A 16,682-nucleotide genomic window follows, 5' to 3' on the forward strand; every position below is an offset into this window, starting at 1 on the left:
AAAAAAAAAAAGCCTTGGCAAATCTAACATCAGGATACAACAGAGAGGTGGGTGGCTTCCCCAACATTAAATCAGCCCCAAATGTTATAGGTGTGATGTGTGCTATAACCAGTCAAAGAGATAAGACTGACTGCTGACTCTGCTAAGGATTAAAAATGGCCTTAATACCTGCCTGACAGATAGTTTTGGAGATTCACATCTCTGTCTCTGAGTCAGCTGATACAGAAATAGCTAATCCTTCACTTCCATAACCTCATAGTAGGTTTTAACTGCAGAGCCTGGAATTGTGGGTGACAATCTCAGAGGATAAGAGAGTGTGACTCATGGAACCAGGAGTTGAATAAGCAGAAAATGTACTCTTACAAAAAGCTAGAGCTCTGTCTTGTAAAATTGGTTTCTTTTTCACATAACATTCCAAGAAAATAAATTTAGAGTGTTTTCTGGTATTTAGCCCTGTGGTTCTCAAATTATGAGTCATAAAATCACCTGGGGAGCTTGTTAAATCACAGATTCCCAGGTCCCACCTCCAGGAAGTTGGTGTCAGTGGCTATGGCAGGGGAGCCCAGGAATCTGAATTTTACCAGGCTGCAAGACAAGTGGTCCACAGGTCACAGTTTGACACGCCCCAATATAGTGAATATGCTTGCAGACTCAGTCTGGAGCTGTAGCTGTCTAATCAGAGTCTAGATTGTACTACTTGTCCAAATCTCTGAGCCCACCTTAGAGAAACCAACTGCCTAAGATAGAATGCTGTATTTCTTTTATTTATTCACTCAATGAGTATTTATTGAGAATCTGCAGTCCCTGCAGATATATCTCTAGGTAAGATAGACATGAATCCCTCTTCTCATAGAATTTACATGCTTATCGGGATAAATGGATAGGGGCAAATAATTATCTTGTCTGTACAGTAAAACCTGTTAAGATGGGAACAGAATCTCTAAGTCTCCTTCCTAATATCCCTGCTGAGCATTTATATACCCAATGTGTACTTAAACACTTTTAGGGACAAGGGCTCACTGTCAGTTGAATAAGGCCATTCAGTTCTTAGGTGTTAAATGTTTCTTCCCTGAACCCCCTGCTCTTAGTCCTAGTGCTACTTTATAAGACTTGCAAAACAAATTAATGCCTCTTCCTACAGAGAGTCATTAAAATCTTCAAAACTAGTTTTCACCATTCTGTTAAGTCTGTTCTTCAGGGTAAAGACCCAGCCTTAGAACTGCATTTGAGTCCCCTTCCTAGGATGGCCACCATTCTCCTGTGGGTGCATTTTATTTTGGGAAAAAAAATACAAAGGTAGGGTCCAATGAGTCATTCACATGCATTTCTTTATTAAACACACGTGGGCCAGGCACTGTTTTTGGCTCTGGGGATAAAGTCCATGGAAGAAAAAAACCATCTTCTTCACCATAACGTTGTCCTTCTGTTAATGCCGCATTGTTGAGCTATTGGCCAAGGGAATAAGCTCAGAAGACCGTAATTTCACAGGGATCTTCATGAACAAATCATCTTTTCTTGCATTCTTTATCTAAGTTTATTGCTAGCTACCAACTAACTTTTTTTAGCCTCTTTTATTTACAGATATACTACCAACTCCCAAATTCTGATGTTTTTCATTTCTTTTTTTTTCTTGTTTGATCCTCCTCTCCTTGTTTCTTATGTAAATATGCTTTCCGGTATGCAGAGTACTGAAGCTAATGACCATTTTTGGCTCAGTTTTATTTCAGAGTGATATGCCAATGTCATGATAACCTCATGACATTGGCATATCAAAAAGCAAAAGAAACCCTCTAGTCTGACCCCTTCACTTGACACGTTATTTCCCCACATGAGGACTTCTGTCCTCTTGATCTTTCCCTATGCCTCTTTAACTTAAGTTCATGACCTCCTCAGACCTCTGTGTCCATCTCATTCATTTCCTACAGTGACCTGTAACATGTGTTTCCTGCCACAGCCACAGTCATAAACAATTCCTGATAGATTCAGAAGCAACTCAAAGAGGAACCGGAAATGCTCTCTCTAATAACTCCCTAAAGTAAGAATCCCGGCACACAGCTTGGTAGTGGACACACCCTGTGATTGCTGGATCAAGCCACAGACTCAGAGTCCCTCTACTGGGCTCTGAGAACCACTGCATTTTACTTTAGAAAGAATTAAACTCAGTTGAATAATTAGGAACACCCAAGAATGTCGGCAGACAAAAATCAAAGATTCCTGTTCCGCAAAAGACAAAACTGCCCATAAAATTAGAATCTTGGAGATGAAAATAATCTTCAAGGCCATCCAAATCCCACCTTATTGTTCTTCAGATGAGGAAACTGGGACCCCGAGAAAGGATGTGTTAGGGGCTGAGCAGAGACAAAAAACACAGGCCTCCTCACTTCAGGCCTCTCTTCTCTTTTTCACTCCGAATTATTGACCTTTCACCACCATCTCATCCCTTAGCTAGTATTCCAGTCCTGGGGGTTCCAGGCAACAAAGCATAATATAAAGTATATCCTAGAAACAAAGTCAGACAAACAAATGCCATCTGGGTGCTCAGGAATCCAGCCATTGCTGGCTCCTTTCCTTTTAGGGCTGGTTATAAGGGGGATGGCTCCAGAGGGATAATATGTTCCTATTTTTCCTTCTAATCCAGGACACCTGTCCCTTCTCTGGGGAATATGTCATATTTGGGGCTGCTTTTCAACATGTGGGCAGCCACCTGTTATTCATGCCTTTCCAAATTGGCCTTTCGGGTTTGGGGCTGGCCAACTGGACCCCCACCCACAATGAAATGTGGGCGTTAGCAGTGTACTAAATTTGAAGAGTCTGGACTCTCTGAGGAATTAGCAGGTCAAGGCAATACTCTCAAGCGGAATATACACCGTGACACCTCCTCCCCCTTAAATGTGATAGCTCTGGCAGACCGTCATAAGTCTTTAAGAGAAAAGAAAGCTGGAGTTCACCATGCTGTGTCACTCTTTTTTATCCACACTGTCATTTATTCATTCAAGAAATATTTATTGACCACCTGCTATGCGTCACTCACTGCCAATCATATACTCATCTCTCACCCCACAAACATGTACGGGTCTCTTCTAAGAGCAAAGTCCCGTGCTGGGGACTGTGGGAGATGTAGCAATGAATAAAGCTCAGTTCCTGCCCAGAAGAAGCTCTTGATTTAGTGAGGAATGAAAAACCCACAAGCTACTATGCCGTAAGGCTGTATGTGTGGAAAGAGAGACAAAGAACTATGGATCACAGAGGAGAGAGAAGTCACTCCCAACTGGCAGGTAAGAAAGTTTGCAAGAGGATGTCATGTGAGCCCTAGACCTTGAGGAATGGGTAGGATTTGGACACACAGAAAAAGGATGTGAGTCGTCGCATAGGTCTGAGAGGTGCCAGGAGGAAGCTGGGAAAGCCAAGGAGGCCCTTCTGGCAGACGTGTAAGGGACATATGCTGACCATGGAGTAAATCAAGGTGGGGCATGGGGAGAGTGCTGGAGGGTTGGAAAGGTCTGACTCTTCGTTACTTTCCTGACCCCTTAGGTTCCGAGGTTTGGCACCCCATCTGCAAACAGGCAGCCCGGGCAGAGAAGAAGTTAAAGGTAAGCAAGCTAGTAGATCCCAGACCAGCACTCCTACTTTGCTACTTTCTGCCACAGGTTAAGGGAGCTGTGCTTTGCAACAGGGTCAGCATTCCATAGTGTGCACACTCCCAAATGTGTGCCTATGTCCTTGGATTTTCCTAACGGCAACACCTGCCCCATGGGGTTTTTGAGGGGGTTAAGACATCGGATATGAAAGCACTCTTAAAACTGTAAAGTACTGTATTCCTGTGAGTTTTGTGTTTCTGGGGCGAGGCTGTAATTCTACCATTGCTCGCCAAGATGGCGGCCTTGCTGGGACCATGGTTTTACCCAGCCTAAGGTCACTCATTAATAATAGTTAATAATGTCATAGTAATTGACAGTTTACAAAGTATCTTCACAGCCATGGTCTGATTTTACTCCTTTAACCTTGTGAGGCAGATGGGCAAGAAATTTTATCTTTGCCTTGCCTGTGAGAAAACCAGGTCTAAAGAGGTGATGATTTGCCTGCAGTAGCAAAGCCAGGCGGAAGCACAGCCGACATCCCCAGGTATGCACTGGGCCAGCTGAGGTCCTGAGTCCCTCTGAATTACTGTGCTCTGACAAATGTCAGGAAGCCTTGTGAATCTGGGTTCCTGACACTGCAGAGAGGGGTTGAGTCTTCCAGGCTGCGGGAGGGATCCATTTTCTAGGTCGTTGATGATGTGGAGGAGACACCTGGGGTGTGTGTTGGGGGATAGGCAATGGGGCCTTTACATCCTGGCCCCCAGATATCAAGTTGACCCCTTGGGACTCTATTGTGTTACCCACTAGAGTCTCTCCAACTAGAAAAGCAAGTGCACAATTTCTGACCAGCTAAACATGTCTTCCTTGCTATCTCATCCACTTAATGAAAGTTTTCTGAAAGAGCCAGTCTATTGATGCATAATTATTTTTTAAGCCCTGAATTTCTTTCCCTGTTTCTTCTAAGACCCTCTTCCATTTAAGTTATAAGACCTACTTGTCCCTTTCTTCATTTTCCTCCTCTTTGGTGGCATTTCCCAAACTTCAGTCATCCTCTACAACCCCGATGCCTGTTGCCATATCTGGGCACCACCTGTTTCATTATATACTTAATATTTTTCTCTAAATCAAGTCACTACTTTTTTTTTTTTTTTTTTTTTTGAGACGGAGTCTCGCTCTGTCGCCCAGGCTGGAGTGCAGTGGCGCGATCTCGGCTCACTGCAAGCTCCGCCTCCCGGGTTTACGCCATTCTCCTGCCTCAGCCTCCCGAGTAGCTGGGACTACAGGCGCCCGCCATCTCGCCCGGCTAGTTTTTTGTATTTTTTTAGTAGAGACAGGGTCTCACCGTGTAGACCAGGATGGTCTCGATCTCCTGACCTCGTGATCCACCCGTCTCGGCCTCCCAAAGTGCTGGGATTACAGGCTTGAGCCACCGCGCCCGGCCTACTTTTTATTAACTTATTTTAAAATAAAACTTTATATTGCCATGTGGAAACCAGTTATACTTGCTATAAATAGAAGGTAATCATAAAATAAATTCAATGATAATGAAATAATTCTTAAGAATAAATCTTTAAAATTCTAGCTAGACAATGTTGCCTGCACTCTCTTTGTTTAAAAAGGGAAATTGGGTTGGGTGTGGTGGCTCACGTCTGTAATCCCCACTTTGGGAGGCCAAGGCAGACAAATCACTTGAGGTCAGCAGTTCGAGACCAGCCTGGCCAACATGGTGAAACCCCAATTCCACTAAAAATACAAAAATTAGCTGGGTGTGGTGGCCCATGCAGCTACTCAGGAGGCTGAAGCAGGTGAATCACTTGAAACTGAGAGGCAAAGGTTACAGTGAGCCAAAATTGTGCCACTGCACTCCAGCCTGGGTGACAGAGCAGGACTCTGTCTCAAAAATAAAATAGGAAATTGGCAATTGTTGAGAGAGTTGTTGAAATGTATTAGCACCAAACTGAGACTGCCTCCTTGATCTAATCAAGGGGATTGAAATGTTAGATTTTACTCTCTAACTCTATGATTCAGTATTATCAAGTGTTCCACCTTCATCTTCCCAGAACCACCGCTAGTTCACAGTCCACTGTTTAGGAAACTTTATAGCCCCACATAGAATGCTTTAAATTGTAGGATGAGAAAACTGGGAGAGAAACAAGTGGTCCTGAAGCTCAGCCTCTGTATTTTACAGATCAAGAATCCAAGATGCCTAAGACCACATACTTCACCCATGGGTCCTTGATTCCTAATCCCTTTACATCATGCAGGCACCCTCTTATGCATTAGGACTGACATCATGCTGCTCTGCTAAGGAAGCTATTAATCCATCATGGCCATTTATCAGAGACAGGTTTTTTTTTCCAAGTTTATCACTTAAGTTGATGTCAATTTGCAATCAATACACTGTAAAGAATCAGCATATTGTGCAATGACATGAAGTTTAACCCACTTTTACATTTTGAATAAACAAACTCCCAAGGAATGAATACTAACCAATTTTATTTTTTTAAAGTAAATAAATTATTGACTGGGATAACTCAAAATGAAAAGTTTTATGAGTAATTTCCTGTTTAGACTGCTAGCTGCAAATACATAGAAAATAAATCCATATTCTGTCCCCAACAGCCTGAAGTCCTTGCATTTTAGGTCTCATTCACACTCAGACCTTGACTTAAAAGGCAAAGAATAAAAAGGAAGTACAGAAGTAGCCAGAGAGTACTTTAATGGTATTGCTAATGTTGCATTCTTAACCCTCTTTCTCACCCTCCCCACCAAGCTCGGGTTGCAGCTTTTCACCTCTTCTGTGTTCATCTCTTCCACAGCATAGACGGACATCTGAAACCTCCATCTCACCCCCTGGATCCAGCATTGGGTCACCCAACCGAGTCATCTGCGTATGTATCACTTTTCTTCCACCAAAGGGCCTTGCTTATTCCTGACCTGGTGTCTGAAGAGTCACTAAGGATGAGGGAGCAGGTTTTCATCCAACTGACATTTGATGCATGATCTTCACATGCTAGGCTCTGTACCAGGTCTTGAGGATTCAGTGGGGTACAGGGAAGACATAGATCCTGCCTCATGAAGCACACAGTCTAGTAAACCCAGTTTCAGGAATAATGCAGAGTTCCATGGAGCACGAGAAAGAAAGTACAATGACAACAAGAGCCCTTGCTGAGTTCTAAAACCAATGCAAGGCATCTCCTTTCCCACTACTTAACTGAGACAAGCAAGAAAAAACTGAGGATCAAAGTGGTATTCTGAATGGGTATTAGGTGGAGTATTGATGTGGAGATAGTGGTGGGTGATAAAGAGGCAGAAAGGAGAAGGAAGCCACATACACATGTGGAAACATGGCTGTAAAGAATTTGCAAACATAAGGAAGAGCTTTCTAATCATGCGGGAAGTCTAGGGATGGAGCAGACCCACCTCCACGTGTCTGACCTCCCATCTCCACAGGCATTCAAACACAGAGAGACTCATCATTTGCCAGGGATGTAGAAGAAGAGACAGAAGTTGAGTTCAATGACCTCAGAGGCCCCTTGTATATGTCATTCATTCATTCATTCAACAAACATGTGCCAAGCATTTACTCTGCTAAGCGCAGTGCTCTGCTCTGGGGAAATGGTGATGAACTACACAGACTTGATGCCTGTCCTCATGACATTGAACATATAATGCCATGAATCATCAATTGCAGTTATAAATTCCAGGAAGGAAAAGCACAGGGTCCTCTGATGATGCTACAGATAAACAGAGGGACCTGACAATCTAGGACTAGTTGGGAGAAGGCATCCCGAGGAAGAAACATTAAACTCAAAGCAGAGGGATAAACAGAAATAAGCTAAAGGAGGTGAGAAATGCAGAGCCAGGGAGAATTGAAACGAGCAGAAAACCTCAATCTGATTGACTCTGGACTGTTCCAGCCTTCCACAAGCCAAAGGAGCCAAGAAGACCAGAAATGTGGGGAAAATGATCTGTAACAAGAAACCTACTCCATGGCCGGGCGCGGTGGCTCAAGCCTGTAATCCCAGCACTTTGGGAGGCCGAGACGGGCAGATCACGAGGTCAGGAGATCGAGACCATCCTGGCTAACACAGTGAAACCCCGTCTCTACTAAAAAATACAAAAAACTAGCTGGGCGAGGCAAGCCAAAGGAGCCAAGAAGACCAGAAATGTGGGGAAAATGATCTGTAACAAGAAACCTACTCCTCACAAGAAGCTCTAAATACAGTCACCAAACCAGCCAGCCCTGGCCCTGTCCACTACTGCTAGATCATTACTTCAAATCCACATCCAGTCTCCTCTTTGATCCTCGGATAATGCCCATTGACGGGACTATGGGCACCTTTCCTTTCTTCTCTGGTCAAATGAAGAAAAATGCTTAAGAGTTATCACTGACTGAAATTTTAATATGGGTCAATACTACCATGTGGCTGTCAAAAAAAGACAAGCTGCTTTATCACAGGCTGTACTCATTGAAGATTCCTGTCTAAAGCAAGAAAGGTGATAGTCTCCCTGGCACTGTGAATGGGGCCAGACCACAGCAGGATTAATGGGCTTAGTTTCCAGGCACGCATCGTGAGAATGTTATTGACAAATGTGAGTATGTTTCCAGAAGAGAGTTACTAGAACAGGAGCACTCAGGAAGCTGCTGCACTGTAATACCGTTCATCACGAGCTGGTCTCCCAGTGCTACTTAGGAGCCTCATAAACCTTTGTGAAATAAGTTAAGCCCTGATGATGTTCACCTTGGAGTCCTGGAGAAAGTTTCTCAGAATTGCCCCTGTGATAAGCAACTCCATTACAGAATGGAATTTATGATGGCAGCTAAGAACACCTGTGCTTGTGCCTTCCAACTAGGGGCTTACACATTGAGATCAGTTGTCCCTCACCTCCTAGCAGAGGCATGTGTCTCCCCTTCCAGCCTCTCCTCCTCTCACTGTTTATGGTGCCTCGTGCTCAGCTGCTCTGGGGAATGACTGAACATGTCATAGAAGCCATGTTTTCAGTCAGCCCATCCCAAGCATGGCTTCCAAATTTGGAAAAAAATTCATTCATCTGCTTTGGATAGATGCAATAACAAGCATAAAGATGGATTTTAATTTAGGTTTCATAGACATTTGAGATTTGATATTCAAATAGAATTATCAGTGAACCTGAAATGAGCAGGTTCTTTCAAACTTTCAAACTTTACTCCATCTCCACTGATTTCTAGAATCATCTTCAGGTGATTTGGCTTTGACCCATGTGTTCTCTTCCTTCCTTCCTTCCTTCCTTTCTGGCTAATTATGTTAGGATGCCTCTGATCAATTGGTGTGTCTCCAGACCTGAGGCTCATTTATAGCCCTGTAAACAAAGCGGCTATAGGAAGAAATATAAATTTAGTATTTTTGAGGTTTGGGGTAAAGTGCCAAGATGAATAGTTACAGGTCGAGATGAGTTTGGAAGATGCCAAGAGCTCTCAAGGTCAAGATCTAACATCCAGGACAAAAGCAGCATTACTTCAGCAAGTGGACTCTCATCTAATAAAGGCTTTCTTTATCCACACACCCCCAGAACTGGTGCAGATGTGGGTGTCTGTACCAGACAGACTCTGGCAGAACTCAGGTGGCCTACCTCAAAGAGTTCAACTGAGGAGGGTTTCATGACAGAGGTGTGGGCAGGGTTAAGTGGACTCGCAGGAGATAGTGAGGTATCCAGGTACTACAGCAACATGATGTTGTTACCACACTGGAGCTAAAGAGATGTGGGAAGGGAACAGCATTACCAAAGCTGGCAAGAGCTGGGGAAGTCCAGCCTTCAGAGAGAGTCAGGCCCAGCCCACGGCCAGCCAGGAAGGTTGCCAGGGGAATAAGTGTACCAGCCTCTCTCTCCATTCACCCTCTAATCTCTGCTGTTGCATCCCATTGGCTAAACCCAACTGAAAGCCAGAGAACAAAAGAACCTGTGATACAGCCTAGGCAGTGTTTAGAGCATAGATCCAGGCAAGGAAGAGTGGACACTGGGTCTAGGGGCAACAGAGAATAAGCAGCTAAGAATAAGCAACAGTGTCCTAATAGCAGTGCTGATGTGGCAGGGATAGAATAGTGGAAGGGCTTTGGTAAGTTTTCAAAATAGCGCAGCTTATAAGTATTTACAAATGCTGCTCCCTGTAAAGCAGTCTTGGCCCTGAGACTGTGCCTGGCTCCTATGGCATTGGGAGAACATTAACAGACTAATACAGTCTCTGAATTCTCTATCTAGCAGCCTCTGTCATAATTTGCAGCACCTCGGGACCTTGCAAGACAGATCCTGGTTGATCATAGCAAACACCAGGTCATAGAGGGAACAGCTGGAGGGCATGGCCGTGGAAAAGACATGGCTTCAGGAGCCATGAGATGCGGGCTGTCACATGCAAGGGGGAGCTTTCTTTCAATCCGTGCAGCTCTAGAGGGCTGAACTCTGCCAAAGTCAAGCAGAAGGTAGAGGCTCATTTCAGTTCAATGGAAGGAGCAGCTTTCTGAGTGCAGCCTTCTGACGGTGTAAGACAATGAACTCCCCATCCCAAGAAGACAGGGGAGACTGCTAAAGAGGGCAGGTTCTCCATGTTGAAATTTGGGCTCTTGCAACTTATTAGCTATATAGCCTTGGACAAGTTAATTGATTTTTCTGTGCCTCTAGTTCCTTAGTCAAAATGAGGATAATGTTAGTGCCTACTACTAGAGTTGTGAATTGTATGAGTGAACTGAGTTAATCTACATAAGGGACTTGGTACAGAGCCTGGCTTATAATAAGTACTCACCAAATGTTAGCTAGTGTTTTACTATCATGATTAGTTTTGTCTTTACCGTCTTCATCTTCTTCTTCAAGAATGCTGTGAATTGGGTTGTCCTCGCTCTGTGGGATTGGAAGGCAGCCAGCACCCAGGCTGTGTAGTTCAAGCTGAATTCAAACCCATTCGCTTAGTGGTGCAAATTGTATAACCTTGTGAGCCTCCATTTCCTCAGCTGGAAAATAGAAATGATATTGACATTGACTTCACAGAGGCATTACAACATCTAGAGGAGATAATTCTTGTAAAGCACAGGGCCTTACAAGCAATATATGCTCAATAAATGTCAGCCCTGTTGGAATGTACGGCCTCTAAGACTGCTCTTAGTCTAACATTCTACTGTTCTTCAATTTGATCCTAATCTTCTGTTTTTAGTGGAAACTGTAGAAGTTCGTTCCTTCTGTATCTTGTTTTTGTTTCCTCTCTCCATTCCCTTTTCCCTCTTATCTTTCTCTTCCTTTCCTGTCCATTTCCCTCTTCCCTAGGCTAAAGTGGATAATGAGATCCTTAATTACAAAGACCTGGCGGCTCTCCCCAAGGTTAAGTCTATCTACGAGGTACAACGCCCCGACCTCATTTCCTATGAGCCTCATTCCAGATACACGTCCGACGAGATGCTGGAGAGATGTGGCTATGGAGAGGTATCGCGTCTTGCCCTTCTCTCTGGGGCTATTGTAGGAAAGGAGGTTCCGCCGGGGTCCCCAGCCCTCTCCATCACAGACAGTTTGGCCTCCACAATGCTGGACCCAGACTCTTCTACCCTCGGATTTATGGTCAACATTTTTCAAATGAAGAGATTTCATTTGGCTTTCTGGCTTTTCTTGAAAATATCAGAGCTGACAACATTAAACCTACATTTCCACCATCTGGAGATGGGTAGTAGCACCCCCTATAGACAGGACATGAGCTTTCCATTCTCCCCAGTCCTCCCACTCCCTGTTAATCCCAGCATTAAAGCTGAGAGCCTGTGACCACTTATTACTCAAGCTGTTGTATTTCTTATACTGTAGGAATTTTTCAGGTACTCAGCCCAAGGCGCTCATCTCCTGCCAGGCTCAATGGCCATTTAGGTTTATAATCCTTGATTAGACATGTTCTCAGGTTTTTGCACCAGGCCTTTAGCCCCAGTGTCTCTTCAAAGGAAGAGACACTTTTATAAAAGTAACAGATGGCTTTTGAAATCATTAAATGGTTGCTAAACAAAAGAAAGTGTTCTCTGGAGATGGCAGCGCGGTGGGGGGCAGAATTACCCTGGAGGTCCTGGCAGTCTATATCGTGAAAGATTTCTAACCTTATCCCAGACCCCTTGAGTTAATTTGGGGCAGCAGAAGCCTGTCCTGATGGGAAGGGACCCAGGTTCTTGTCCCATCTCCACCATAACTAGCCTTGTGACCTCAGGCAAGTCCCCCTCCTCTCTAAGGAATTTGGGTTCCATTTGGTTGAAGAGTCCAGTGCTGAGATTCTCTGGTTTCTGGCCCCTGAAATGGACCAGGAGAGAAAGATCAAGTGTTTAGTAGAAGCTGCTTGTCCTTCAGTTAGAGATGACAAACCAGGGTCCATAGGTTGCAGTCAGCCCTCAGCTCTGTTTTGTTTCACTCATAAAGTGTCTTTTGAAAATGCGAACTGGTTGTCAACATGTAAACGCTGGGAGATTTCACATAAGAATCTGCATTTCTGACTCTCTTGGAAAATTAAGATGCTGTGTAAATGCTGGGCAGGCATTCCAGCTGCTGGAGCTGAGGAACCACTGCCCTCTTCAGTCGAGACATCCCATCTCCAGTGCTGCACCAGCCACCAGCTCAACTCCCTTGTTGGTGGCAGCAGCCTGGCCCCTGCTTAGCCACATATTTGGGTGCCCTGCCCTGGGCATTGTCTTCATGAACCACAGAGGGGTCATGAACCAGTAGAGAGCCAGGGAAGGGCGGTGACAGTAGCCCTGAGCATGCGGTACAGAAGCCTGGGTCCAAGTCAAGTCCCTGCCACTTCTGCCCCTGAGTGGCCCTGAGCCTTTGCATTCTCTCTCTGGGATTTGGTTTTTCCCTTCCTAAAAGGCAGGCATAATCTCAAGGTGTCCTGCCTCCTATCAGTAGTCTGACCCTCTGGAATTCCCAGCGAGGCTGTTATCTGGAAAGGGGTACTGAGGGACTGCTGCAGGCCCTCTCTGCCGACCCGTCTAACCATGCTCTGTCCTTCCTCTTGTCCTCCTGTCATTCCTCCTGCTCGTTCCACAACTGCCTTCAAACTCTTCACTTCTAAGTCGCTGGGAACATTATCTCCCTACTCCCAGGTAATTCAGCTGGTAGAGAATTAAGATGATATATAATTGTGCCCCTTTATGCGGACTTCACCCATCCCCAGCCCCCCAAAGGTGTCTAAGTCCTTGCCCAAGGTGCTCTCTGCAAGCAGGGAAGCTCTGGAGAGAGTCGGGTGCATGTCCTGGAGGAAGTGGCAGTGGCGTACAGGATGGAAATCTGCCCTTCTTGCCCAGAGATGGCCTCCCTCAGGCTTCTGGGATCCCTGGTCAGTATTCCAGGGATTGACCCCATGGATTCCATTCAAGGGCCTGTAAGTGTTGGGGGAAAGCCCTGGAAATTCTTTGCCACCTTCCTCGGGCTGTGTGTGTAACTTGGCGGCGGAGGGGAGGGTCTCTGTATTCACGCCTCAACCCCTAGAATCCTAGATTCCATGTCATGCCCACCTGCCTGCTAGACCCTTGGGCCACAGGCCCACTTAACGGCCAGCCATGCTCACAGCCCCATTTCCTCCCCCAGGACATCTACGAGAACCTGGACCTCCGGCAGAGACGGGCCTCCAGCCCGGGGTACATAGACTCCCCCACCTACAGCCGGCAGGGCATGTCCCCCACCTTCTCCCGCTCACCTCACCACTACTACCGCTCTGGTAAGGAAGGGGGAGGTCCTGAAGGGAGAGGAAGAGCCAGGGAGACAATGTAGTGACTTGGAGTCCCTGCTGCAGAGGGCACAAGGCTCCCCCACAATCTCCATCACAGTGTGGCCCTCTGGAGGCCTATGACCACCCAGGTGATCAGCTGGGCCTCTCTGAGTCCCTGAGATGGCAGGGGGATGGAGGAGTGTGTGGCACTGAGAAGCAACAGGAAGGTGGGTGGTGAGCTTCCAGGAGAGGGGGCTGGCAGGTGGCCCTGTGGCCCTGGCTGGAAGAAGATTCCACCATCCTCATGGCCTGCCCCATCCAGAGGGCAGAACCAAGAGACCAGAAATATGACTATGAACTGGCCTTCACCCGAGGGCCACCCCAGCCAGTCCAGTCAGGCCATCCACAGTCACCGTGAGGTTGGGGGTGAAGCCGGCACTTGGATGGAGGAAAGGAGCAATTAAGGGAGCGTCCAAAAGGGGGAGGTTCGGGGATGGTTGGGGAGATAAGAGGGACAAACTAAGATGTCTTCCTGGAGCTCAGTAGAGTTGGTCTTTACACCTCACAAAATCTGACTTTGGGATCAAGTCAGGAAGCAAGGTCAAGCTTGTTTCTGCCACCGTGGTGCATGAGAGCACATGCTGCTTCCGCCCTGGAGCCTGAGCACGCTGGGACGCCCCAGCCCATCCCCCATCTCTGCTGTCATCACCTCACCGCTTCCTTAACTGCCACCGCGTTAATGCCTGTTTTCTCTGTGCCTCTGTTTTCTCTGGGGACCACTGCCTGCGTGCTCCAGGGCCCGAGAGTGGCCGGAGCTCTCCATACCATAGCCAGTTAGATGTGAGGTCCTCCACTCCAACCTCTTACCAGGCTCCCAAGCACTTTCACATCCCAGGTAGGCACTGCCAGCCCGGAATTCCTGGGATGGATGCATGCTCCGTGGGGTCACAGGTGCCTGAGTCTCCCCCTCGATGCCACACAGGCACCGAGAAGCTGGTTCCTGAGGGACCCCCCCTAACCAAGCACCTGCACCAACCCAGTCCTCCAACCCCAACACACCCACAGGCTTCAGATTATCCACTTGACAAAACCAACCTCCATTAGGACGTCAAAGAAGCAGTCCAGGGAAGAAAAGAGGCAGGGAGCTCGAGTGAGATACCACGAATGCCTGAGGGCTGTGAGGGCCGCAGCAGGAGCACACAGTGGTGAAGGCCACATGCTTTGGCTTCAAAGCTCTTGGGATGGAATCCAATGCAGCTGCTTATAAGCTCATGACTGTGGGCCAGTTACTTGGCTTCCCAAGCCCCTGTTATTCCTTCTGTACAGCCAAGCACTGTTCTGGGCCCAGAGGTCGCAACTGTGCTCCACCCAGCACAGATCCTGCCTTCATGGTATTTGGTATTTTATGTACTAATGTAGGAAGAGAGATAAAAAATGAGTAAACAAATATATAGAGGATAATTTCAGGTAGCGATAGGTGCCATAAACATAAATAAAACAGGCGATCCTGAGATATAATGGGGCTGAGAGAGGCCAGGCTAGATGGGGCAGTCAGGAAGAGCTTCTTGGAGGAGGTAATATTAAAGCTGAAAGATGAGAAGGGGCCCGGCCTGGTGGCTCACGCCTGTAATCCCAGCACTTTGGGAGGCCTAGGCGTGTGGGTCATGAGGTCAGGAGTTCGAGACCAACCTGTCCAACATGGTGAAACGCCATCTCCACTAAAAATACAAAAATTACCTGGGCGTGGTGGCACGTACCTGTAATCCCAGCTACTCAGGAGGCTGAGGCAGGAAAATTGCTTGACCCTGGGAGGTGGAGGTTGCAGTGAGCCAAGATCATGGCACTGCACTCCAGCCTGGGTGACAGAGCGAGACACTGTCTCAAAAAAAAAAAAAAAAAATGATGAGGAACCAGCCTGGGAAGAAGCCCAGGAAAGACATCCCAGGCAGAGGGAACAGCACTATCATGTCATGTGACTACAGGTCGTGATAGGAATTGAGAGGAAGACAGGGGCTAGATGACTGAGTGGGTCTGGTTTGGACAAGGTCTCCCTCTGAGTCATAGCAGAGCCAGGCCTGGACCTCAGTCTCCTGACACCAAGCTCAGTTTTTCACTCCCCACTCACATTCCCCTCAAGAGCTCATGCTGCTGTTTCATCTACACCTTCCTCAGCTGCCCTAGAGGGGTCCCATCCTGTCTGTCTTCGAGGGAGGGGGAGGGAGGTAAGCCGAAATTCGGCTGCAGCATCCTGGGGATTTTCACATGGAATGAGGTGTGGCCACTAGTGGAGACAGTGGACACCTTCTTGCATGGGGCTCTGCTGAGCACACATACCCCTGTGCCTGCATGCTCACCCTTCAAGCCCCGGGTCCCTTCCTCAGCACCACTTGGATCCATCCATTCCTCTTCCCGCACCTTACTTGGAACCTGTTGGGATGAGGCTGGAAGTTCAACTTTGGAAGAGGAAGTCACCAGGGGAAAAAGATGGTGGCCCCTTGGAAAAAGTTGTTGCCCCTTCTGAGATCAACTGACCAAGTACTGTCTCCTTTTCTCCTGTCTCTCTCTCTCTCCCCTCCCCACTGTCCCTTCCTGGTCTGTCTGGCAGCTGGAGACAGTAACATCTACCGGAAACCCCCGATCTACAAACGGCATGGTATGGTCAGAGGCAGATAGGACTTGGCCACACAAGGAGAAGGGGGAGGTTAACCATCTATGCAGATGGCCCTGCACAGGCCACCAGGAGCCACAAAACACAAGACTGCATCTTGGTCCTTCTTGTTGACTGCCCCGTCACCCAGGGTGACATTAGGGAGGAGTTTGGTGTCATTTCAAAAGAACAAAGTCCTCATGTCCCCTGAGTTCCTTCCCACCACCTTTGCAATCTCCCCCTTACCTGCTGTCTGGCATCCTAAGTTCCATAATTGGTAAAACCTTCGTAAAATGCACATACCGCTGGGAGAGACACACTCCAAGGTATTAATACTCAAAGTGTTCACTAGAATAACATGAGATGCATACAGATTCCTGGGCCCCACCCCAGGCTTACTGAATTCGAATTTCGTATTTGTCACAGTTTCTCCAAGTGATTCTGATGCTCAGCCCAGCTTGGGAACCCCTGCTCTAAGTTGTTCTCAGTCACAGTCTCCTGAGAGTGGATGGAGACTTGCAGAGGAGATGTAGATGCGTAAGAAGCAGAGGGTCACTTCCTTCTTTCATTCATTCCTTGATTTAGTGTTTCTTAAAGAATGACCTATGGACCATCTGCACCTGACAGACACTTAAAAGGCAGATTGCCTGGCCCCTTCCTTGTCCCAGACTCCCTTAATTATAAATATTGAGAGTGTGAACTAAGAATCTGCACTATAACTGGCTTTGTCCATGATTCCTACCTGCACTTAGTATGA

At 46.8% G+C, this 16,682-nt stretch overlaps 1 protein-coding gene across 2 annotated transcripts in view; it reads left to right on the forward strand.

Moving 5' to 3' along the window:
- ABLIM3 (actin binding LIM protein family, member 3) overlaps nucleotides 1–16,682 on the forward strand; it is a 120,325-nt gene that overhangs the window by 86,442 nt on the left and 17,201 nt on the right. The window contains exons 9-15 of one of the 2 annotated variants that reach the window (XM_011931522.1): nucleotides 3,532–3,590; nucleotides 6,398–6,469; nucleotides 10,872–11,027; nucleotides 12,644–12,673; nucleotides 13,158–13,287; nucleotides 14,075–14,173; nucleotides 15,884–15,931. In XM_011931522.1, the coding sequence (XP_011786912.1) occupies nucleotides 3,532–3,590; nucleotides 6,398–6,469; nucleotides 10,872–11,027; nucleotides 12,644–12,673; nucleotides 13,158–13,287; nucleotides 14,075–14,173; nucleotides 15,884–15,931 (594 nt within the window). The remainder of the gene's footprint in view (nucleotides 1–3,531; nucleotides 3,591–6,397; nucleotides 6,470–10,871; nucleotides 11,028–12,643; nucleotides 12,674–13,157; nucleotides 13,288–14,074; nucleotides 14,174–15,883; nucleotides 15,932–16,682) is intronic. The other variant, XM_011931523.1, reaches the window with a different exon arrangement.

The sequence above is a fragment of the Colobus angolensis genome, unplaced genomic scaffold (assembly GCF_000951035.1).
Source record: "Colobus angolensis palliatus isolate OR3802 unplaced genomic scaffold, Cang.pa_1.0 Scaffold90, whole genome shotgun sequence".
NCBI lineage: Eukaryota > Metazoa > Chordata > Mammalia > Primates > Cercopithecidae > Colobus > Colobus angolensis.